The sequence below is a fragment of the Anolis carolinensis genome, unplaced genomic scaffold (genome assembly GCF_035594765.1).
Source record: "Anolis carolinensis isolate JA03-04 unplaced genomic scaffold, rAnoCar3.1.pri scaffold_7, whole genome shotgun sequence".
NCBI lineage: Eukaryota > Metazoa > Chordata > Lepidosauria > Squamata > Dactyloidae > Anolis > Anolis carolinensis.
The window spans coordinates 29,495,211-29,522,202 of record NW_026943818.1 but is presented as its reverse complement, the minus strand read 5'-3'; the positions used below and the strand labels follow the sequence as shown (position 1 = coordinate 29,522,202).

At 37.0% G+C, this 26,992-nt stretch overlaps 1 protein-coding gene across 3 annotated transcripts in view; it reads right to left on the bottom strand.

Moving 5' to 3' along the window:
- hip1 (huntingtin interacting protein 1) overlaps nucleotides 1-26,992 on the bottom strand; it is a 60,537-nt gene that overhangs the window by 7,890 nt on the left and 25,655 nt on the right. For all 3 annotated transcript variants that reach the window (XM_062960464.1, XM_062960466.1, XM_062960465.1), the window contains exons 7-25: nucleotides 26,100-26,161; nucleotides 25,859-25,999; nucleotides 23,358-23,415; nucleotides 18,495-18,570; nucleotides 18,249-18,383; nucleotides 16,733-16,830; nucleotides 16,581-16,653; nucleotides 16,303-16,486; nucleotides 13,494-13,582; nucleotides 13,328-13,411; nucleotides 11,517-11,618; nucleotides 9,868-10,050; nucleotides 6,885-7,032; nucleotides 6,712-6,798; nucleotides 4,322-4,429; nucleotides 4,104-4,240; nucleotides 1,587-1,697; nucleotides 1,437-1,495; nucleotides 1,236-1,329 (exon numbers count right to left, since the gene is read on the bottom strand). In XM_062960464.1, coding sequence (XP_062816534.1) covers nucleotides 1,236-1,329; nucleotides 1,437-1,495; nucleotides 1,587-1,697; nucleotides 4,104-4,240; nucleotides 4,322-4,429; nucleotides 6,712-6,798; nucleotides 6,885-7,032; nucleotides 9,868-10,050; nucleotides 11,517-11,618; nucleotides 13,328-13,411; nucleotides 13,494-13,582; nucleotides 16,303-16,486; nucleotides 16,581-16,653; nucleotides 16,733-16,830; nucleotides 18,249-18,383; nucleotides 18,495-18,570; nucleotides 23,358-23,415; nucleotides 25,859-25,999; nucleotides 26,100-26,161 — 2,029 coding nt within the window. The remainder of the gene's footprint in view (nucleotides 1-1,235; nucleotides 1,330-1,436; nucleotides 1,496-1,586; nucleotides 1,698-4,103; nucleotides 4,241-4,321; nucleotides 4,430-6,711; nucleotides 6,799-6,884; nucleotides 7,033-9,867; nucleotides 10,051-11,516; nucleotides 11,619-13,327; nucleotides 13,412-13,493; nucleotides 13,583-16,302; nucleotides 16,487-16,580; nucleotides 16,654-16,732; nucleotides 16,831-18,248; nucleotides 18,384-18,494; nucleotides 18,571-23,357; nucleotides 23,416-25,858; nucleotides 26,000-26,099; nucleotides 26,162-26,992) is intronic.

The window sequence follows — 26,992 nt, the reverse complement described above, 5'->3', positions numbered from 1 at the left end:
CACATATATATACACACACACATATACACGCACACATATATATACACACATATACATACATACACAGATATATATATATATATATACATACACACACACATATACACACACATATATACATACATACACAGATATATATATATATACACACACACACATATAAACACACATACATATATATATATACACATACACATATACACGCACACATATATACACACATATACATACATATATATATATATACACACACACATATACATACACAGATATGTATACACATATACACATATACACACACACATACATGCACACATATATACACACATATACATACACACATATACACACATACATATACATACACACACATATACATACATACACAGATATATATATATACATACACACACATACACACACACACATATACACGCACACATATATATACACACACACATATACACGCACACATATATATACACACATATACATACATACACAGATATATATATATATATATACATACACACACACATATACACACACATATATACATACATACACAGATATATATATATATACACACACACACATATAAACACACATACATATATATATATACACATACACATATACACGCACACATATATACACACATATACATACATATATATATATATACACACACACATATACATGCACACACACATATATATATACACACATACATACACACACACACATACATATATATACACACATATACATGCACACATATATATACACATATACAAACATACACAGAGATATGTATGTATGTATATATATATATATATATACACATATACACAGACACATATATATACACACACACACACATATATAAAACCACAAGTTGGACATGAGCCACGCTGATTTCGCTCTATTCTAGTTTCAATGTAGTCATGAATAATGAATAATATAATAATAATAATATAATATACTACAATAATAATAGAATAATAATAGGATATTATATATATATATATATATATATATATATATATATATATATATATATATATAATTCCCATGGAGTAAACAACAAAACCACTGGACGAAATCACACCAAATTTGGTCACAAATTAATCATCCAATCAATCTGTCAGTGTGTCAGCAAGGATGGCTTGGCGTGTCAGTGCTGACACGCGTGTCCTAGGGTGGCCATCTGTGGCCTTGGCTTGACCACTCACCCGTCCGCTCTCCACGATGTCCCGCTGGAGGTCCTTGGAGGCCAGGACCAGGACCCGGATGGCCTGCATGAGGCCCGTGCACGAGCCCAGGATCCTGGCAGAGGCAGAGCATTACAAGGGAGGATTATTATTATTATTATTATTATTATTATTATTATTATTATTACCACCCAGTCCGGCCCCGCCAGGGAAGGGACCCACCTCTCGTTGACCTCCAGCTTGACCCCGGTGTCCCCGGCCCGCGCCTTGCTCAGCATCTCCTGTTTAGTGAGGGGAGGGAGAGGGGCTCAGGGTCAGCGGTCCTGGGGGGTCCGGCACACCCCACGCCCCCCCCCTGACCCCGACCCCGACCTCGATCCGGGCAGAGGCGGCTTCGATGGCCGCGGCGGTGGCCGCCATCTCCTGGTCCACCAGGTCCCCCAGGCGCTCCTGCTCCACGTCCAGGCCTTTGGGGAGGAGCTCCTGCACACAAGGAATAATAATAATAATAATAATAATAATAATAATAATAATAATAATAATAATAATAATAATAATAATAATGGCAATAATAGCAATAATAATAATCACCCCTTTGTCAGGCAGGGTGGTAACATGACTCAATAATAATAATAATAATAATAATAATAATAATACTCACCCCTTTGTCAGGCAGGGAGATAGCATGACTCAATAATAATAATAATAATAATAATAATAATAATAATAATAATAATAATCACCCCTTTGTCAGGCAGGGAGGTAGCATGACTCAATAATAATAATAATAATAATAATAATAATAATCACCCCTTTGTCAGGCAAGGAGATAGCATGACTCCATAATAATAATAATAATAATAATAATAATAATAATAATAATAATAATAATAATAATCACCCCTTTGTCAGGCAGGGTGGTAACATGACTCCATAATAATAATAATAATAATAATAATAATAATAATAATAATAATCACCCCTTTGTCAGGCAGGGTGGTAACATGACTCAATAATAATAATAATAATAATAATAATAATAATAATAATAATAATAATCACCCCTTTGTCAAGCAGGGAGATAGCATGACTCCATAATAATAATAATAATAATAATAATAATAATAATAATAATAATAATCACCCCTTTGTCAGGCAGGGTGGTAACATGACTCAATAATAATAATAATAATAATAATAATAATAATAATAATAATAATCACCCCTTTGTCAGGCAGGGAGATAGCATGACTCAATAATAATAATAATAATAATAATAATAATAATCACCACCATCATCATCATCATTATCACCACCCCTTAGTCAGGCAGGGAGATAGCATGACTCAATAATAATAATAATAATAATAATAATAATAATAATAATAATAATAATAATAATAATGGCAATAATATATATATATCATCACCTATTATTATTATTATTATTATTATTATTATTATTGTCATCACCACCACCACTACCATATATCATCACCTATTATTATTATTAATATTATCATCATCATCACCACCATCACTACCATATATTTACGATAATAATAATAATTATTATTATCTTCATCACTACCATATATCATTCACTTATTATCGTCATCACCACCACTACTACCATATATCATTCACCTATTATTATTATCGTGATAATCACCACCACTATCATATATCATCACCAATTATGACTGATTATTATTATCGTCATCACCACCACCACTACCATATATCATCTATTATTATTATTATTATTATTATTATTATTCTCATCATCACCACCACTACCATATATCATCACCTATTATTATTATTAATATTATCATCATCATCACCACCATCACTACCATATATTTACGATAATAATAATAATTATTATTATCTTCATCACTACCATATATCATTCACTTATTATCGTCATCACCACCACTACTACCATATATCATCACCTATTATTATTATCGTGATAATCACCACCACTATCATATATCATCACCAATTATGACTATGATTATTATTGTCATCACCACCACCACTACCATATATCATCTATTATTATTATTATTATTATTATTATTATTGTCATCACCACCACCACTACCATATATCATCACCTATTATTATTATTAATATTATCATCATCATCACCACCATCACTACCATATATTAACGATAATAATAATAATAATTATTATTATTATTATTATCGTCATCACTACCATATATCATTCACCTATTATTATTATCGTGATAATCACCACCACTATCATATATCATCACCAATTATGACTATGATTATTATTATCGTCATCACCACCACCACTACCATATATCATCTATTATTATTATTATTATTATTATTATTATTATTATTGTCATCACCACCACCACTACCATATATCATCACCTATTATTATTATTATTATTATTGTCATCACCACCACCACTACCATATATCATCACCTATTATTATTATTAATATTATCATCATCATCACCACCATCACTACCATATATTGACGATAATTATTATTATTATTATTATCGTCATCACCACCACCACTACCATATATCATCACCTATTATTATTATTAATATTATCATCATCATCACCACCATCACTACCATATATTAACGATAATAATAATAATTATTATTATTATTATCGTCATCACCACCACTACTACCATATATCATCACCTATTATTATTATTATCGTGATAATCACCACCACTATCATATATCATCACCAGTTATGACTATGATTATTATTATCGTCATCACCACCACCACTACCATATATCATCTATTATTATTATTATTATTATTATTATTACTATTGTTATAACTATGAGACTTCTCCCAGGCGAGGACTGACCTCTCCGATGGTGGCGATGTGGTGGAGGCGTGTCCGGAGGGCGGTGGGGTCATTCCGCTCCAGGCTCTCCCGGTCCTCCAGTCCCGCCAGGAAGGCCAGTGCCTCGGCCCCGCACTCCCGCCCGGCCTCCAGCAGCCCTGAAAAAGACAGGGGTCACAAGGGGGCGGAGTCACCGAGAGGCCCCGCCCCCCACCTGTCCCCCAAGGAGGGTCCCTCACGGTCAGCGGGCTCCATGGGGGTCATGTGCGAGGTGGCGCTGGCCTGGAGGATGGCGTCGGCCAGGAGGTGGGCCAAGCGGGAGACGCACGGCAGCAGGACACTCACGTCTGCCGGAAAAAACAACAACAACGACAACAATAAACACAACAATAATATCAATATTAACCATCATCATAATAACGATAGTAGTAGTAGTAGTAGTAATTGTAATCATCATCATCATCATACTACTACTACTACTAATAGTAATAATAATAATAATAATAATTTGATTGAAGGCAAAAATCAGAAACTCCTCAAAGCACATCAGACAAAAAACCAGTACAAGAAAACCGCACTACAAACTAGAGCTGACAGCTGGCACAAGTAAAACAAGCCGTCAAAGGAGAAGAACATGCCCTGGCAGAATATGTAAAGCAAAGCAAAGAACCTGCTTTGAGTGAAGTCAAAAATCAGAAACTCCTCAAAGCACAGCAGACAAAAAACCAGTACAAGAAAACCGCACTACAAACTAGAGCTGGCAGCTGGCACAACAAAACATTGCATGGAAAGTTCCTTGAAAAAAATTGAAGGAAAAGCTGATAATAATAATAATAATAATAATAATAATAATAATAATAATAATACCAGTACAAGAAAACCGCACTACAAACTAGAGCTGACAGCTGGCACAACAAAACATTGCATGGAAAGTTCCTTGACAAAATTGAAGGAAAAGCTGATAATAATTAATAATAATAATAATACCAGTACAAGAAAACCGCACTACAAACTAGAGCTGACAGCTGGCACAACAAAACATTGCATGGAAAGTTCCTTGACAAAATTGAAGGAAAAGCTGATAAGAAGACCTAAACAAATCACGATCTGCCACCTGCACAAGGCCACCCGACTGGGATCTGCACGCATCATCCGAAAATAATACATCACACAGTCCTAGACACTTGGGAAGTGTTTGACTAGTGGTTTTGTGATACGAAATCCAGCATTTCTATCTTGTTTGCTGTTTCATAATAATAATAATAATAATAATAAGATAATAATAATACACTTCGGAAGTGTTAGACTTGTGATTCAGTGATACGAAATCCAGCATATCTATCTTGTTTGCTGTGTCATAAAATAATAATAATAGTAATAGTAATAATAACAATAATATATGAAATCCAGCATATACATCTCATTTGCTGTGTTACACTATGTTTTTGTGTCAATAATAATAATAATAATAATAATCTGAAAATAAATCACACAGTCCTAAACACTTGGGAAGTGTTCGACTTGTGATTTTGTGATACGGAATCCAGCATGTCTATCTTGTTTGCTGTGTCATAAAATAATAATAATAATAATAATAATAATAATAATAATAATAATAATAATAATAAATCACAGAGTCCTAGACACTTGGAAAGTGTTCGACTTGTGGTTTTGTGATACGGAATCCAGCATATCTATCTTGTTTGCTGTGTCATAAAATAATAATAATAATAATAATAATAATAATAATAATAATAATAATAATAATACATCACACAGTCCTAGACACTTGGGAAGTGTTCGACTTGTGATTTTGTGATACGGAATCCAGCATGTCTCTCTTGTTTGCTGTGTCATAAAATAATAATATTAATAATAATAATAATAATAATAATAATAATAATAATAATAATAATAATAATACATCACAGAGTCCTAGACACTTGGGAAGTGTTCGACTTGTGATTTTGTGATACGGAATCCAGCATGTCTCTCTTGTTTGCTGTGTCATAAAATAATAATAATAATAATAATAATAATAATAATAATAATAATAATAATACATCACACAATCCTAGACACTTGGGAAGTGTTCGACTTGTGATTTTGTGATACGGAATCCAGCATATCTATCTTGTTTGCTGTGTCATAAAATAATAATAATAATAATAATAATAATAATAATAATAAATCACAGAGTCCTAGACACTTGGAAAGTGTTCGACTTGTGGTTTTGTGATACGGAATCCAGCATATCTATCTTGTTTGCTGTGTCATAAAATAATAATAATAATAATAATAATAATAATAATAATAATAATAATAATAATAATACATCACACAGTCCTAGACACTTGGGAAGTGTTCGACTTGTGATTTTGTGATACGGAATCCAGCATGTCTCTCTTGTTTGCTGTGTCATAAAATAATAATATTAATAATAATAATAATAATAATAATAATAATAATAATAATAATAATAATAATAATACATCACACAGTCCTAGACACTTGGGAAGTGTTCGACTTGTGATTTTGTGATACGGAATCCAGCAAATCTATCTTGTTTGCTGTGTCATAATAACAACAACAAATAATCATGTAATAATAACAAATAACAATGTCTCACCTGACTGGTCAGCAAGGAACTGACCACAGGCCTCCTCTAGCCGGTCGGTGCCCTCGGAAGCCGCCAGGGTCCGGGAGAGAAGGTAGTCTGTGGAGAGACTGGACATCAGAGGACCGGCCTTGGCAGGACATTTATTATTATTATTATTATTATTATTATTATTATGGTCTGACCTGCGGAGCTGGTGCAGCCGGCGTGAGCGGGGTCGTCCAGGCGGCCGAGGGCCTCTTGCACCACTTGCTGGGCCTCTCTGGCGGCGCAACCAAGTATGGCCCACGGCTGGTCACGGAGACGTCCACCCAGGGCCTCCGCCTCGCTTTCCTGGGGGCAGAACGAGCCGGGGTGAGAAGGCCACCCACCCACGCCCATGCTGAGAAACTTGTACTATGGGTGACCATCTGTTGGGAGGGCTTTGGTTGTGCCTTGACTTCTCGGACGGCTACAAGGCGTTGGGCTGGATGCCCTTTGGGGGTCCCTTCCAATTCTAGGATTCTATGATAACTATACTACTGCTACTACTACTAATAATAATAATAATAACATGCGGAAGCGTGCTGGGCCCATAACCCCTTTGTCAGCGTTGTCAATCTAAATATATAAAAGAGTGATGGCATCATGGCGACCCACAAAACAACAAAACTACAGGCCCCCCAACCTCGAAATTTGACAACACAACCCATCATCCACGCCTCTAGGTTGATACAACAAAAAGAAAAGAAAAATAAAGTCCTAATTAGAGGGAGAGGAATAATTGTTTTTATCCAATTGCTGCCAGTTAGAAGGCTAAGCTCCTCCAACTTGGTCTCCAAGCAACCCACTCAGCCCAGCAGACCCTTTACCTTAACTACCACCAATTCCTCAATACTTTATTTCTCATACCACCAGACTTCGCCACTGCAACGTGTGGCCGGGCACAGCTAGTCTATATATATAAAAGAGTGATGGCATCACGGCGACCCACAAAACAACAAAACTACAGGCCCCCCAACCTCAAAATTTGACAACACAACCCATCATCCACGCCTCTAGATTGATACAACAAAAAGAAAAGAAAAATAAAGTCCTAATTAGAGAGAGAGAGGAATAATTGTTTTTATCCAATTGCTGCCAGTTACAAGGCTAAGTTCCGCCCACTTGGTCTCCTAGCAACCTACTCAGCCCAGGGGACAGGCACAAGAGTTTGGAGAGACCCCTAAGCGCCATCCAGCCCAACCCTTTCTACTATGCAGCAGGACACAATCCAAGCATTCACAACACATGGACAACATATAAATACTATACAATACTACACAGGGACATAGACCCCCTCTACCCTCACCACTTTCACAGGACACAAACAACCAAATGCATACTAAACATCAAGACAACCATACAACAGACATTCAATACCACCACGACCTCAACAATTTCTCACCAACACCACCAGACAACGCCACAGCAACGCGTGGCCGGGCACAGCTAGTCTATATATATAAAAGAGTGATGGCATCACGGCGACCCACAAAACAACAAAACTACAGGCCCCCCAACCTTGAAATTTGACAACACAACCCATCATCCACGCCTCTAGGTTGATACAACAAAAAGAAAAGAAAAATAAAGTCCTAATTAGAGGGAGAGAGGAATCATTGCTTTTATCCAATTGCTGCCAGTTAGAAGGCTAAGCTCCTCCAACTTGGTCTCCTGGCAACCCAATAAAAAAATAATTAAAAACACTAAAAATTAACACAACAAAATACTATAATAACAGAAAATAACTAAAAATAATACAAGAAAATAATAAAATATAATAAATAAAAATTTAACTTACAATAAAATTAATAGAAAAATACAAATAACGTCAAATAAAAATTACACAACAATTTTTAACCAATACCACCACCACTTTGCCACAGCAACGCGTGGCCGGGCACAGCTAGTAAGCTTACATTGACCTATCATAGATAGATACATCATAGAGTACAGCGTATTTATCTATCCCATCTATGTCTGGATGGCTGTCTGTTGGGAGGGCTTTGGTTGTGCCTTGACTTCCCGGATACCCTTTGGGAGTCCCTTCCAATTCTAGGATTCTATGATAACTATACTAATAATAATAATAATAACAACATGCGGAAGCGTGCTGGGCCCATAACCCCTTTGTCAGCGTTGTGAATAAGCTTACATTGACATATCATAGAGTACAGCGTATTTATCTATCCTATCTATGTCTGGATGGCCGTCTGTTGGGAGGGCTTTGGTTGTGCCTTTGGGCCCATAACCCCCCTTTGTCAGCGTTGTGAATAAGCTTATATTGACGTATCATAGATAGATACATCATAGAGTACAGCGTATTTATCTATCCTATCTATGTCTGGATGGCCATCTGTTGGGAGGGCTTTGGTTGTGCCTTGACTTCCCAGCTACAGGGAGGTCCTGTGGGGGTCCCTTCCAATTCTAGGATTCTATGATAACTATACTAATAATAATAATAATAATAATAACATGCGGAAGCGTGCTGGGCCCATAACCCCTTTGTCAGCATTGTGAATAAGCTTACATTGACATATCATAGAGTACAGCGTATTTATCTATCCTATCTATGTCTGGATGGCCGTCTGTTGGGAGGGCTTTGGTTGTGCCTTGACTTCCCGGCTACAGGGATGTCCTGTGGGGGTCCCTTCCAATTCTAGGATTCTATGATAACTATACTAATAATAATAATAATAATAATAATATGCGGAAGCACGCTGGGCCCATAACCCCTTTGTCAGCATTGTGAATAAGCTTACATGGACATATCATAGAGTACAGCGTATTTATCTATCCTATCTATGTCTGGATGGCCATCTGTTGGGAGGGCTTTGGTTGTGCCTTGACTTCCCAGCTACAGGGATGCCCTGTGGGGGTCCCTTCCAATTCTAGGATTCTATGATAACTATACTAATAATAATAATAATAATAATAATAATAATAATAATAACATGCGGAAGCGTGCTGGGCCCATAACCCCTTTGTCAGCATTGTGAATAAGCTTACATTGACATATCATAGAGTACAGCGTATTTATCTATCCTATCTATGTCTGGATGGCCATCTGTTGGGAGGGCTTTGGTTGTGCCTTGGGATGGAAGGGGCGGGACTAGATGCCCTCTGGGGCCCCCGTGCGGCCACTACCTTCTCCGCCAGGCGGTCCCGCAGCTCCAGGGCGGCCTGGCTCTGGTCTTGCAGCCTGGCCTTCAGCTGCCGGACTTCGGCCTCCAGGGCGGCCGCTTCTTGGTCCCTCTGGGCCACCGTCTCCGCCAGCGCCGAGCGCTCGCCCTGCAAGGCGGCCACGCGGGTGCTCTGCTCCGCCTCCGACTGCGGGAGGAAGACACGCCCCCTTTTATTCAAATGCCCCTCGCTACCCTCTTACGGACACGCCTCCCTCCCAGAGGCGGTTCAACCGCGAGTCAAACAAGGCAATTTCATCCTTGTGAGCTGGCCCTGATTGTTTCCTGTCTGGATTTCCCCTGTTTTCAGAGTGTTGATCTTGATTTAGGCTTTTCCTTAATCCCTCCTCATGATCCAACATTTTCGCTTATCCAACGCTTTTATTTTTCAGTGATTCTGTTCGCCTACGCTTGAAAATTACCTTGGGCCGGCCCTCCTATCCCCTTCCGTCTTGGGGACACGCCCCTTTTTATTCAAATGCCCATCTGGTACACGCCCCCTTTTTATCCGAATGCCCCTCTGGGACACGCCCCTTTATTCAAATGCCTCCCTCCTCTCTGCCTATCCCCTTCCTTGTTTGGGGACACGCCCCTTTTTATTCAAATGCCCCTCTGGGACACGCCCCCTTTTATTGAAATGCCTCTCTTCTCTCCTCCTATCCCCTTTCCTTGTTAGATGACACACCCCTTTTTATTCAAATGCCCCTCTGGGACACGCCCCCTTTTATTCAAATGCCCATCTGGTACACGCCCCCTTTTTATCCGAATGCCCCTCTGGGACACGCCCCTTTATTCAAATGCCTCCCTCCTCTCTGCCTATCCCCTTCCTTGTTTGGGGACACGCCCCTTTTTATTCAAATGCCCCTCTGGGACACGCCCCCTTTTATTCAAATGCCTCTCTTCTCTCCTCCTATCCCCTTTCCTTGTTAGATGACACACCCCTTTTTATTCAAATGTCCCTCACTGCCCTCTCTGGGACACGCCCCCTTTTATTCAAATGCCCCTCTGGGACACGCCCCCTTTTATTCAAATACCTCTCTTCTCTCCTCCTATCCCCTTTCCTTGTTAGATGACACGCCCCCTTTTATTCAAATTCCCCTCTCTACCCTCTCTGGGACACGCCCCCTTTTATTCAAATGCCCCCTCTGGGACACGCCCCTTTATTCAAATGCCTTCCTTCTCTCTGCCTATCCCCTTCCTTGTTAGGCACACCCCTTTTTATTCAAATGACCTTCTCTGGGACACGCCCCTTTTATTCAAATGCCCCCTGGGACACGCCCCTTTATTCAAATGCCCCCTGGGACACGCCCCTTTATTCAAATGCCTCCCTTCTCTCTGCCTATCCCCTTCCTTGTTAGATGACACACCCCTTTTTATTCAAATGCCCCTCTCTTCCTTCCTCCTTTGACGGACACTCCTCAGGGACACGCCTCCTTTTCCCGAGCACATGCCCAGCCTCTCTTCTCCTCCTCCTGTGAGCATGGAGAGAGGCAAGATGTCTACTGCGAGTTGCTTCCATAGACATCCCGGCCCTTTTCCCACCTTCCGATTTAGTCTTTTGTGACTTGTACAACCCGACACAAAGACACAAAGGTGTGTGTATGTGTGGCACACCTGTGCGGTGGAGTCCAAGGTGCCGCGCATGGCCTGCGCTTCCGCCCGGCTGGACATCAGTTCCCTCCGCAAGGCCTCCAGCACTTCCCCCTGCTCCTGGGTCTGCAATTAATTAATTACCAAGGATTAATTTGCCTACAGTTTTTATATATAAAAAAATATCCAAAAGCCACCTTGTGGCCTTTTTCGATATCGACACGAGCCTTAATTAATCAATCAATCAATCCATCCATCTATGGTAACATTAAAAACAATTAAAAAATTCAAAACGCCACCTAGTGGCCTTTTTCGATATTAACACAAAACCCTAATTACTTAATTCGTTCATCTATGCTAACGGTAAAAATTAAAAAAAAAAATCCAAATGCCACCTAGTGGCTATTTTCAATATTGACACGAGCAATTAATTGATTAATCTATGGCAACGGTAAAAACAAAAACAAAAAAATCTGAACGCCACCTAGTGGCTATTTTTGATATTGACACGAGCCTCAATTAATTAATTAATCAATCAATACTACGGTAGCGGTAAAAACAATAAAAAAATCCAAACACCGCCTAGTGGCTATTTTCAATATTGGCATGAGGTTTAATTAATTAATCAATCAATCAATCCATGGTAATGGTAAAAAAATTCCGAATGCCACCTAGTGGCTATTTTCGATATTGACACGAGCCTCAATTTAATTAATTAATTAATCAATCAATCTATGGTAATGGTAAATATAAAAAAAATTCTGAATGCCACCTAGTGGCTATTTTCGCTATTGACATGAGCCTCAATTTAATTAATTAATTAATCAATCAATCTATGGTAACGGTAAATATAAAAAAAATTCCGAATGCCACCTAGTGGCTATTTTCGATATTGACATGAGCCTCAATTTAATTAATTAATTAATCAATCAATCTATGGTAACGGTAAATATAAAAAAAATTCCGAATGCCACCTAGTGGCTATTTTCGGTATTGACACGAGCATCAATTTAATTAATGAATCAATCAATCAATCTACGGTAACGGTAAATATAAAAAAAATTCCGAATGCCACCTAGTGGCTATTTTCGATATTGACACGAGCATCAATTTAATTAATGAATCAATCAATCAATCTATGGTAACGGTAAATATAAAAAATATTCCGAACGCCACCTAGTGGCTATTTTCGATATTGACACGAGCATCAATTTAATTAATGAATCAATCAATCAATCTATGGTAACGGTAAATATAAAAAATATTCCGAACGCCACCTAGTGGCTATTTTCGATATTGACACGAGCATCAATTTAATTAATGAATCAATCAATCAATCTATGGTAACGGTAAATATAAAAAAAATTCCGAATGCCACCTAGTGGCTATTTTCGATATTGACACGAGCATCAATTTAATTAATGAATCAATCAATCAATCTATGGTAACGGTAAATATAAAAAAAATTCCGAACGCCACCTAGGGGCTATTTTCGATATTGACACGAGCCTCAATTTAATTAATCCGGTAAAAACAAAACAAAAAATTCCGAATGCCACCTAGTGGCTATTTTCGGTATTGACAGGATCCTCATTTTAATTAATTCGGTAAAAACAAAAAATCCGAATGCCACCTAGTGGCTATTTTTGATACTGACACGAGCCTCAATTTAATTAATTCGGTAAAAACAAAACAAAAAATCCGAATGCCACCTAGTGGCTATTTTCGGTATTGACAGGATCCTCAATTTAATTAATTTGGTAAAAAAAAATATCCGAATGCCACCTAGTGGCTATTTTTGATATTGACACGAGCCTCAATTTAATTAATCTGACCTTTCGCTGGGCCTCCCGCTGGTCCCGCTGGGCCTCCCCCTGGGCCTGCTGGGCCGCCGTCACCTGCTTGGTCACCTCCGCGTTCTGGCCGGAAGGGAAGAGGCAGCGGTCAGTGGCCCCGCACGACCCCAACGCAGGGACACTCCACCCCCCCTTCCCCGTATACCTTGCGCAGGAGCTCCGCGTGGCCCTGCACCAGCTCGCTGTACTTCTCCTTCAGCTTCGCGTAGCGCTGCTCCGTCGCCTGCGCCTTCCCTGAAGGGGAGAAGAAAGAGATCCCACACCCTGTTCAGCTGGGGAACTCTCTGCGTCAGAGAGGCTTCTGGGTGGACATCTGTTGGGGGAGATTAGGTTGTGGCTTTCCTACCTGGCGGGAAGGAGGCCTGGGTGGCCCTTATTATTATTGTATGACACAGCAAACAAGATAGATATGCTGGATTTCGTATCACAAAACCACAAGTCGAACTCTTCCCAAGTGTCTAGGACTGTGTGTGTATTATTATTATTATTATTATTATTATTATTATTATTATTGTATTATAATCATTATTACTGTTATTATCATTATATTATTATAATTATTATATTATTATTATTATAATAATGATAATAATACAATAATAATAATAATAATAATAATAATAATAATAATAATAATAATAAATCACAGAGTCCTAGACACTTGGGAAGTGTTCGACTTGTGGTTTTGTGATACGGAATCCAGCATATCTATCTTGTTTGCTGTGTCATACAATAAAATTATAATAATAATAATAATAATAATAATCCTATACACTTGGGAAGTGTTCAACTTGTGATTTTGTGATACGAAATCCAGCATGTCTATCTTGTTTGCTGTTTCATAAAATAATAATAATAATAATAAAATAATAATAATATAATAATAATAATATAATGATAATAATATTAATAATGATAATAATACAATAATAATAATAATAATAATAATAATAATAATATACATCACACAGTCCTAGGCACTTGGGAAGTGTTCGACTTGTGATTTTGTGATACGGAATTCAGCATATCTATCTTGCGTCATACAATAAAATTATAATAATAATAATAATAATAATAATAATAATCCTATACACTTGGGAAGTGTTCGACTTGTGATTTTGTGATACGAAATCCAGCATGTCTATCTTGTTTGTGGGTCATAATAAAATAATAATAATAATAATAATAATAATAATAATAAAATAATAATAATATAATGATAATAATATTAATAATGATAATAATACAATAATAATAATAATAATAATAATAATAATAATAATAATAATAATATACATCACACAGTCCTAGGCACTTGGGAAGTGTTCGACTTGTGATTTTGTGATACGAAATCCAGCATGTCTATCTTGTTTGCTGTGTCATAAAATAATAATAATAATAATAATAATAATAATAATAATAATAATAATATACATCACACAGTCCTAGGCACTTGGGAAGTGTTCGACTTGTGATTTTGTGATACGAAATCCAGCATATCTATCTTGTTTGCTGTGTCATAATAATAATAATAATAATAATAATAATAATAATATAATGATAATAATATAATGATAATAATACAACAACAATAATAAAATAATAATAATAATAATAATAATAATAATAATAATAATAATAATAATAATAATAATATACATCACACAGTCCTAGGCACTTGGGAAGTGTTCGACTTGTGATTTCGTGATATGAAATCCAGCATGTCTATCTTGTTTGCTGTGTCATAAAATAATAATAATAATAATAATTATTATTATTATCATAATTTAATGATAATAATAGTAATAATGATAATAATACAATAATAATAATAATAATAATAATAATAATAATAATATACATCACACAGTCCTAGACACTTGGGAAGTGTTCGACTTGTGATTTCGTGATACGAAATCCAGCATATCTATCTTGTTTGCTGTGTCATAATAATAATAACAATAATAATAATATTATAATAATTATAATAATTTAATGATAATAATAGTAATAATAATAATAATAATAATAATAATAATAATAATAATAATAATAATATACATCACACAGTCCTAGACACTTGGGAAGTGTTCGACTTGTGGTTTTGTGATACGAAATCCAGCATGTCTATCTTGTTTGCTGTGTCATAATAAAATAATAATAATAATAATAATAATAGTTATGATGATGCTGCTGCCTCTGAATGCCATGCAGGCACTCACGCTCGATCTCGGTGAGGCTGCGCTGGGCGCGCTGGGTGTCGTGGTGCTATTATACTATTATTACATTTTGCTATCATATTATAATATTACTATCTTTGCCCGGCCACGCGTTGCTGTGTTGCCTTTATTGGCCAGGTGGAATAGCCTTGCAGTCTCAAAGCCTGGCTGTTTTCTGGAGTAGCTGGAGCTTTCTGTTGTATGAACGTAGAGGCATGGACGAGGGGTCGTGCTGCCAAGTTTAGTGTTTCTGGGATGTGCAGTTTTGTTGTTTTGTCCTAGGCCGAAACGTCATTACCCTTTTATATATATAGATATTATTATTATTATTATTATTATTATTATTATTATTATTATTATTATTATTATATTATTGTTATGGGGATGCTGCCTCTGAATGCCGTGCAGGCACTCACGCTCGATCTCGGTGAGGCTGCGCTGGGCGCGCTGGGTGTCGTGGTGCCAGGTGGAATAGCCTTGCAGTCTCAAAGCCTGGCTGTTTTCTGGAGTAGCTGGAGCTTTCTGTTGTATGAACGTAGAGGCCTGGATGAGGGGTCGTGCTGCCATGTTTAGTGTTTCTGGGATGTGCAGTTTTGTTGTTTTGTCCTAGGCCGAAACGCCATTACCCTTTTATATATATAGATATTATTATTATTATTATTATTATTATTATTATTATTATTATTATATTATTGTTATGGGGATGCTGCCTCTGAATGGCGTGCAGGCACTCACGCTCGATCTCGGTGAGGCTGCGCTGGGCGCGCTGGGTGTCGTGGTGCCGGCGCTTGAGGTCCTCGGCCTCCGCGCGCAGGAACTCTCCCTCGTCCAGGGCCCGCCGCGTCCGGTGCCGCTCCTCCGCCAGCTCCGCCTCCAGCTCGCTCACGCGCCCGCGCAGCTGCACCCCCACACACTGGCTCTGCCGGAAGGAAGCCACGGCGGGAGTCACGACAGACACACGCACGCACAAGCGGGCCCGCCTCTCACCCTCACGGCCGCCCACGCACTTTTACCTCCGCCCGGAAGCTGCTCAGCTCCTCTTTGAGGGAGGCGATCTCTCTCTGCAGATGCTCAATCAGGCGGTCCCTGCAAACAGGAAGGGCATAATTCCCATGTCCTTCCCGCTTAGCCGTCCGGCACCCACTCAGCTCGCTCGCTCACTCACTTCTCGTCCCGGCTCATCCCGTTCTGGGCGTTGAAGTTGAAGGGCCCGCTCCCGAAGGAGGTGCCGAAGATGTCGTCAAACTTGTTGTCAAAGAGGCTCTGCAAGGAAGGAAGGAAGGAAGGAGATGTGGGAATTTGTGTCGTAAGAACTGGCGTAATGGCACGCGGGTTAATGGGTTGTTAGGCTGAAGGACCGTGCCAAATAAGAATTCGCATAATGGCACGCAGGTTACTCGGTTGTTAGGCTGAAGGACCGCGCCAAATAGGAATTCGCGTAATGGCACGCAGGTTACTCGGTTGTTAAGACCGAAGAACCACGCCAAATAGGAATTCGTGTAATGGCACGCAGGTTACTCGGTTGTTAAGACCGAAGAACCGCGCCAAATAGGAATTCGTGTAATGGCACACAGATTACTCGGTTGTTAAGACCGAAGAACCGCGCCAAATAGGAATTCGCGTAATGGCACGCAGGTTGCTCGGTTGTTAAGACCGAAGAACCCGTGCCAAATAAGAATTCGCGTAATGGCACACAGGTTACTGGGTTGTTATTTATTTGACTGTTAGACTGAATGCACTAGACTGTTAGACTGAAGAACCGTGCCAAATAGGAATTCGTGTAATGGAACGCGGGTTACTGGGTTGTTATTTATTTAACTGTTAGACTGACTGCACTAGACTGTTAGACTGAAGAACCGTGCCAAATAGGAATTCGCGTAATGGCACGCAGGTTACTCGGTTGTTAAGACCGAAGAACCGTGCCAAATAAGAATTCGCGTAATGGCACAAAAAAATTTGCGTCATGGCACACAGGTTGCTCAGCTGTTAGACTGAGGAACCGTGGAACCATGTCTTTGGGCTGCCAAGGACTACAAATATATATATATATATATATATATACACAAAAAAAAAATTTGCGTCATGGCACACAGGTTGCTCAGCTGTTAGACTGAGGAACCGTGTCTTTGGGCTGCCAAGGACTACAAATATATATATATATATATACACACACACACACACACACACACACAAAATTGCGTCATGGCACACAGGTTGCTCAGCTGTTAGACTGAGGAACCGTGTCTTTGGGCTGCCAAGGACTACAAATATATATATATATATATATATATATACACAAAAAAAAAATTTGCGTCATGGCACACAGGTTGCTCAGCTGTTAGACTGAGGAACCGTGTCTTTGGGCTGCCAAGGACTACAAATATATATATATATACACACACACACACACACACACACACACACACACACAAATTGCGTCATGGCACACAGGTTGCTCAGCTGTTAGACTGAGGAACCGTGTCTTTGGGCTGCCAAGGACTACAAATATATATATACACACACACACACAAAAATATTGCGTCATGGCACACAGGTTACTCAGCTGTTAGACTGAGGAACCGTGTTCTTCGAGCTGCCAAGGACTACAAAAATCTATATATATTTTGTTTAGCAGAGGAAGGTTGTTTGTTTGCAGTTGTAATGGGAAGGGTTTTGCTGACCTGCTGGGAAGCGTTCTCGGCCTCGGCCAGGTCCATGATGGGCTCGCTGTCCGGGGACGAGGCCTCCGCCGGGATGACCACCACGGGGCTGATGTGCTCCGACAGGGCCGAGGCGCGCAGGAAGTTGGGCGGGTTCTGGAACGGGAGGGGGAGAGTGGGGCTGACGCCTCTGCCTGCCCCAGCGAGTGAGCGAGCCCTCCCTCGATGAGGACGGGCGCCTTGCGCGGGAGGGGAGGGGAGGCTCACCTCGGGCAAGTGCGGGATCTGGATGAGCCGCTTGAAATACTGGAGGTTGCTGGACCGATAGAAAAGCTCCTTCAGCCTGAGAAAGGCACAGAAGGAGAAAAAGGGATAGACTCGAGTATAAGCCGACCCCAATATAAGCCCAGGCACCTCATTTTACCACCAAAAAACTAGGAAAACATTGACTCCAGTATAAGCCGAGATACTAATAAAATTACTCTATATACTCAAGTATAAGCCGACCCGAATATAAGCCCAGGCACCTAATTTTACCACCAAAAAACTAGGAAAACATTGACTCCAGTATAAGCCGAGACACCAATAAAATTACTCTATATACTCAAGTATAAGCCGACCCGAATATAAGCCCAGGCACCTCATTTTACCACCAAAAAACTAGGAAAACATTGACTCCAGTATAAGCCGAGACACCAATAAAATTACTCTATATACTCAAGTATAAGCCGACCCGAATATAAGCCATAGTACCTCATTTTACCACAAATAAACTGGGAAAACATTGACTCCAGTATAAGCTGAGATTCCAATAAAATTACTGTATATACTCGAGTATAAGCCGACCCGAATATAAGCCCAGGCACCTAATTTTACCACCAAAAAACTAGGAAAACATTGACTCCAGTATAAGCCGAGATTCCAATAAAATTACCGTATATGCTCGAGTATAAGCCGACCCGAATATAAGCCCAGGCACCTAATTTTACCACCAAAAAACTAGGAAAACATTGACTCCAGTATAAGCCGAGACACCAATAAAATTACTCTATATACTCAAGTATAAGCCGACCCGAATATAAGCCCAGGCACCTCATTTTACCACCAAAAAACTAGGAAAACATTGACTCCAGTATAAGCCGAGACACCAATAAAATTACCGTATATGCTCGAGTATAAGCCGACCCGAATATAAGCCCAGGCACCTAATTTTACCACCAAAAAACTAGGAAAACATTGACTCCAGTATAAGCCGAGACACCAATAAAATTACTCTATATACTCAAGTATAAGCCGACCCGAATATAAGCCCAGGCACCTAATTTTACCACCAAAAAACTAGGAAAACACTGACTCCAGTATAAGCCGAGACACCAATAAAATTACTCTATATACTCAAGTATAAGCCGACCCGAATATAAGCCCAGGCACCTCATTTTACCACCAAAAAACTAGGAAAACATTGACTCCAGTATAAGCCGAGACACCAATAAAATTACTCTATATACTCAAGTATAAGCCGACCCGAATATAAGCCCAGGCACCTCATTTTACCACCAAAAAACTAGGAAAACATTGACTCCAGTATAAGCCGAGACACCAATAAAATTACTCTATATACTCAAGTATAAGCCGACCCGAATATAAGCCCAGGCACCTAATTTTACCACCAAAAAACTAGGAAAACATTGACTCCAGTATAAGCCGAGACACCAATAAAATTACTCTATATACTCAAGTATAAGCCGACCCGAATATAAGCCCAGGCACCTCATTTTACCACCAAAAAACTAGGAAAACATTGACTCCAGTATAAGCCGAGACACCAATAAAATTACTCTATATACTCAAGTATAAGCCGACCCGAATATAAGCCATAGTACCTCATTTTACCACAAATAAACTGGGAAAACATTGACTCCAGTATAAGCTGAGATTCCAATAAAATTACTGTATATACTCGAGTATAAGCCGACCCGAATATAAGCCCAGGCACCTAATTTTACCACCAAAAAACTAGGAAAACATTGACTCCAGTATAAGCCGAGATTCCAATAAAATTACCGTATATGCTCGAGTATAAGCCGACCCGAATATAAGCCCAGGCACCTAATTTTACCACCAAAAAACTAGGAAAACATTGACTCCAGTATAAGCCGAGACACCAATAAAATTACTCTATATACTCAAGTATAAGCCGACCCGAATATAAGCCCAGGCACCTCATTTTACCACCAAAAAACTAGGAAAACATTGACTCCAGTATAAGCCGAGATACTAATAAAATTACTCTATATACTCGAGTATAAGCCGACCCGAATATAAGCCATAGCACCTAATTTTACCACCAAAAAACTAGGAAAACATTGACTCCAGTATAAGCCGAGATTCCAATAAAATTACTGTATATACTCAAGTATAAGCCGACCCGAATATAAGCCCAGGCACCTAATTTTACCACCAAAAAACTAGGAAAACACTGACTCCAGTATAAGCCAAGATTCCAATAAAATTACTCTATATACTCAAGTATAAGCCGACCCGAATATAAGCCCAGGCACCTAATTTTACCACCAATAAACTAGGAAAACATTGACTCCAGTATAAGCCGAGACACCAATAAAATTACTGTATATACTCAAGTATAAGCCGACCCGAATATAAGCCCAGGCACCTCATTTTACCACCAAAAAACTAGGAAAACACTGACTCCAGTATAAGCCAAGATTCCAATAAAATTACTCTATATACTCAAGTATAAGCCGACCCGAATATAAGCCCAGGCACCTAATTTTACCACCAATAAACTAGGAAAACATTGACTCCAGTATAAGCCGAGATTCCAATAAAATTACTGTATATACTCAAGTATAAGCCGACCCGAATATAAGCCCAGGCACCTAATTTTACCACCAAAAAACTAGGAAAACACTGACTCCAGTATAAGCCAAGATTCCAATAAAATTACTCTATATACTCAAGTATAAGCCGACCCGAATATAAGCCCAGGCACCTAATTTTACCACCAATAAACTAGGAAAACATTGACTCCAGTATAAGCCGAGACACCAATAAAATTACTGTATATACTCAAGTATAAGCCGACCCGAATATAAGCCCAGGCACCTCATTTTACCACCAAAAAACTAGGAAAACACTGACTCCAGTATAAGCCAAGATTCCAATAAAATTACTCTATATACTCAAGTATAAGCCGACCCGAATATAAGCCCAGGCACCTAATTTTACCACCAATAAACTAGGAAAACATTGACTCCAGTATAAGCCGAGATTCCAATAAAATTACTGTATATACTCAAGTATAAGCCGACCCGAATATAAGCCCAGGCACCTAATTTTACCACCAAAAAACTAGGAAAACACTGACTCCAGTATAAGCCAAGATTCCAATAAAATTACTCTATATACTCAAGTATAAGCCGACCCGAATATAAGCCCAGGCACCTAATTTTACCACCAATAAACTAGGAAAACATTGACTCCAGTATAAGCCGAGATTCCAATAAAATTACTGTATATACTCAAGTATAAGCCGACCCGAATATAAGCCCAGGCACCTCATTTTACCACCAAAAAACTAGGAAAACATTGACTCCAGTATAAGCCAAGAAACCAATAAAATTACATTAATTTGGGCATCAGTAGTTTAAATGTCTTTGAATCTTTACATCAAACTGTAACTTAAGATAGGACTGTTCAACTCTGATTAAATCATTATTTTCATCTTCTTCAATGTAAATGTGCTTATGTATCCTTTTAATAATAATAATAATAATAATAATAACAATAATAATAGAGTGAAATAATAAATGTAAGAATAATAAATGCAGTAAAATAATAAATGTAAGTGTAAATGTGCTTATGTATCCTTTTAATAATAATAGAGTGAAATAATAAATGTAATAATAATCATAAATGCAGTAAAATAATAAATGTAAGTGTAAATGTGCTTATGTATCCATTTAATAATAATAGAGTGAAATAATAAATGTAAGAATAATAAATGCAGTAAAATAATAAATGTAATAGAGTAAAATAATAAATTTATTAATAATAATAAAAATAGAGTAAAATGAATGTAAAAGTAACAACAATAATATCATCTTCTTCAATGTAAATGTTCTTATGTATCCTTTAATAATAATAATAATAGAGTGAAATAATAAATTTAATAATAATAAAAAATGCAGTAAAATAATAAATGTAAGTGTAAATGTGCTTATGTATCTTTTAATAATAATAGAGTGAAATAATACATGTAATAATAATAATAATAATAATAAATACAGGAAAATAATACATGTAATAATAGAGTAAAATAATAAATGTATTAATAATAATTAAAATAGAGTATAATAAATGTATTATTATTAATAAAAATAGAGTAAAATAAATGTAAAAGTAACAACAATAATATCATTTTCTTCAATGTAAATGTGCTTATGTATCCTTTTAATAATAATAGAGTGAAATAATAAATGTAAGAATAATAATAATAATAAATGCAATAAAATAATAAATGCAATAATAATTAGAGTAAAATAATAAATGTATTATTAATAATAATAATAATAATAATAGAGTAAAATAAATGTAAAAGTAACAACAATAATATCATCTTCTTCAATGTAAATGTTCTTATGTATCCTTTTAATAATAATAATAGAGTGAAATAATAAATGTAAGAATAATAATAATAATAATAATAATAAATGCAGTAAAATAATAATAGAGTAAAATAATAAATGTAATAATAATACTGTATTTGGGTGCAAAATACGTAAATACAGTAATTAATACATAACATTACTGTATATCATATGTAATAATGATAAGAATAAGAAAACAGAACAATAGAATCTCTAAAATCTGAACACTAAATACAAAACAACACTCAAAAGACACGGCAATTCCAGACAGGAAACAACCAGGCCCAGCTAACACCTTCCAACAAAGGATTCCCTCAGCCAGGAAGCAACCAGGGTTGGAAGCAGCGAGGCTATTCACTGCAATTCCCATTGGCCACAGCAACGTGTGGCAGGGCACAGCTAGTATCTATACATCTAGATATATATATACATAGACATAAATAAACAAATCAATTCCTACTTTTTGAACTGTTCCAGGAAGCGGTCCCGGTGGCCCTGGAGCGTCTCGGCCGGGAGGCCTGGGAAGCAAGAAAGACAACAAACCTTATCCTGTGCAAGCTAGTAGTCCTCATCAAGGACTTTAACACTGCATTTATTATCTAGGATCATATAATAATAATAATAATAATAATAATAATAATAATAGTAATAATCATCATCATCATCAACCTTATCCTGTGCAAGCTAGTAGTCCTCATCAAGGACTTTAAGGTTACATTATTATTATTATTATTATTATTATTATTATTATTATTATTATTATTATTATATTCCTAGAGTTTGCAATGCATCCTTATCCTGCACAAGCTTGTAGTCCTCATCAAGGACTAATATTATATCATCATCATCATCATCATAATTATTATTATATTCCTAGAGTTTGCAATGCAACCTTATCCTGCACAAGCTTGTAGTCCTCATCAAGGACTTTAAGGTTACATTATTATTATTATTATTATTATTATTATTATTATTATTATTATTATTATTATTATATTCCTAGAGTTTGCAATGCAACCTTATCCTGCACAAGCTTGCAGTCCTCATCAAGGACTTTAATATTATATTATTATCCATTATCATTTAATAATAATAAATATACAACAACAAATGATCATATAAAACAATAATAATAATAATAACATTCCTAGAGTTTGCAATGCAACCTCAGCATATCTATCTTGTTTGCTGTGTCATAATAAAATAATAATAATAATAATAATAATAATAATCCTAGAGTTTGCAATGCAACCTTATCCTGCACAAGCTTGTAGTCCTCATCAAGGACTAATATTATATCATCATCATCATCATCATATCATCATTATTATTATTATATTCCTAGAGTTTGCAATGCAGCCTTATCCTGCACAAGCACGTAGTCCTCATCAAGGACTTTAAGGTTACATTATTATTATTATTATCATCAACACAACAACGTTGTATGGCACAGCAAACAAGATTATTATTATTATTATTATTATTATTATTATTATTATTATTATTATTATTATTATTATTATTATTATATTCCTAGAGTTTGCAATGCAACCATATCCTGCACAAGCTTGTAGTCCTCATCAAGGACTTTTATATCATCATCATCATCATCATCATCATCATCATCATCATCATCATCATCATTATATTCCTAGAGTTTGCAATGCAGCCTTATCCTGCACAAGCTTGTAGTCCTCATCAAGGACTTTAATATTATATCATCATCATCATCATCATTATTATATTCCTAGAGTTTGCAATGCAGCCTTATCCTGCACAAGCTTGTAGTCCTCATCAAGGACTTTAATATTATATCATCATCATCATCATCATTATTATATTCCTAGAGTTTGCAATGCAGCCTTATCCTGCACAAGCTTGTAGTCCTCATCAAGGACTTTAAGGTTACATCATCATCATCATCATCATCATCATCATAATCATTATTATTATTATTATTATTATTATATTCCTAGAGTTTGCAATGCAACCATATCCTGCACAAGCTTGTAGTCCTCATCAAGGACTTTAATATTATATCATCATCATCATCATCATCATTATATTCCTAGAGTTTGCAATGCAGCCTTATCCTGCACAAGCTTGTAGTCCTCATCAAGGACTTTAATATTATATCATCATCATCATCATCATCATCATCATCATTATTATATTCCTAGAGTTTGCAATGCAACCATATCCTGCACAAGCTTGTAGTCCTCATCAAGGACTTTAATATTATATCATCATCATCATCATCATCATTATTATATTCCTAGAGTTTGCAATGCAGCCTTATCCTGCACAAGCTTGTAGTCCTCATCAAGGACTTTAATATTATATCATCATCATCATCATCATTATTATATTCCTAGAGTTTGCAATGCAACCATATCCTGCACAAGCTTGTAGTCCTCATCAAGGACTTTAATATTATATCATCATCATCATCATCATCATCATCATCATTATTATATTCCTAGAGTTTGCAATGCAACCATATCCTGCACAAGCTTGTAGTCCTCATCAAGGACTTTAATATTATATCATCATCATCATTATTATATTCCTAGAGTTTGCAATGCAACCTTATCCTGCACAAGCTTGTATAATAATAATATACATAATAACAAATGATAATATAAATAATTATTATTATTATTATTATTATTATTATTATTATTATTATTATTATTATTATATTCCTAGAGTTTGCAATGCAACCATATCCTGCACAAGCTTGTAGTCCTCATCAAGGCCTTTAAGGTTACATTATTATCCTTTACCATATAATAATAATAATAATTATAATTATTATTATTATTATTATATGGTAAAGGATGGTAAATAATAATTATTATTGTTATATGGTAAATAATAATAATAATAATAATTATTATTATTATTATTATTATTATTATTATGAGACTCCCTCCCTCCCTCACTCCCTGGCTCACTCACAGGAGTGGAGCTTGAAGAGGAGCTTGACGGTGTAGTCGTAGAGGTGGCTGGAGTCCAGGATGACCTGGATGAGCGGGGCCAGGCGGCACTGACCCGCGGCCGTCACCGACACCGAGCGGGACATGTCCAGCGAGCTGAAGACTAGGTTGGAAGGAACAACAACAACAACAACAACAACGTCATCATCCTCAACGACAACATCACAAGCGTCTAGACACTGACCCCTGGGAGGCAGACTCACCTGTCTGGAAGAGGGTGAGTTCACACTCCAGGTAGTCAAACATCTCCACGGTGAGCTGGAAACTGACAGAAAGAGAGAGACTGAGGGGTTGGATTGGATGGCCCCTGGAGGTCCCTTCCAGCTCTAGGAGAATAATAATAATAATAAATAAAAATATAATAAAAACACATAGATAATGTTATCTTCCTTTATGCAGAATGGGGTTGGATTGGATGGCCCCTGGGGGTCCCTTCCAGCTCTAAGAGAATAAATAATAATAAATAAAAATATAATAAAAACATATAGATAATGTTATCTTCCTTTATGCAGAATGGGGTTGGATTGGATGGCCCCTGGGGGTCCCTTCCAGCTCTAGGAGAATAAATAATAATAAATAAAAATATAATAAAAACACATAGATAATGTTATCTTCCTTTATGCAGAATGGGGTTGGATTGGATGGCCCCTGGGGGTCCCTTCCAGCTCTAGGAGAATAAATAATAATAAATAAAAATATAATAAAAACACATAGATAATGTTATCTTCCTTTATGCAGAATGGGGTTGGATTGGATGGCCCCTGGGGGTCCCTTCCAGCTCTAGGAGAATAAATAATAATAATAATAATAATAATAATAATAATAATGCATAGATGATATTATCTTCCTTTACACAGAATGGGGTTGGACTGGATGGTCATTTGGGGTCCCTTCCGACTCTAGGAGTCTAATAATAATAATAATAATAATAATAATAATAATAATAATAATAATAATCACATATTTTCATTCTCATAATAATATCTATAATAACAATAACAATAACAATAATAATAATATAGTTATTCCATCCCAAAGGATCAAAGCAAAGGGCTGGGGACAAGAAGCCGTTTGGAGGGTATAAACAATAATAACA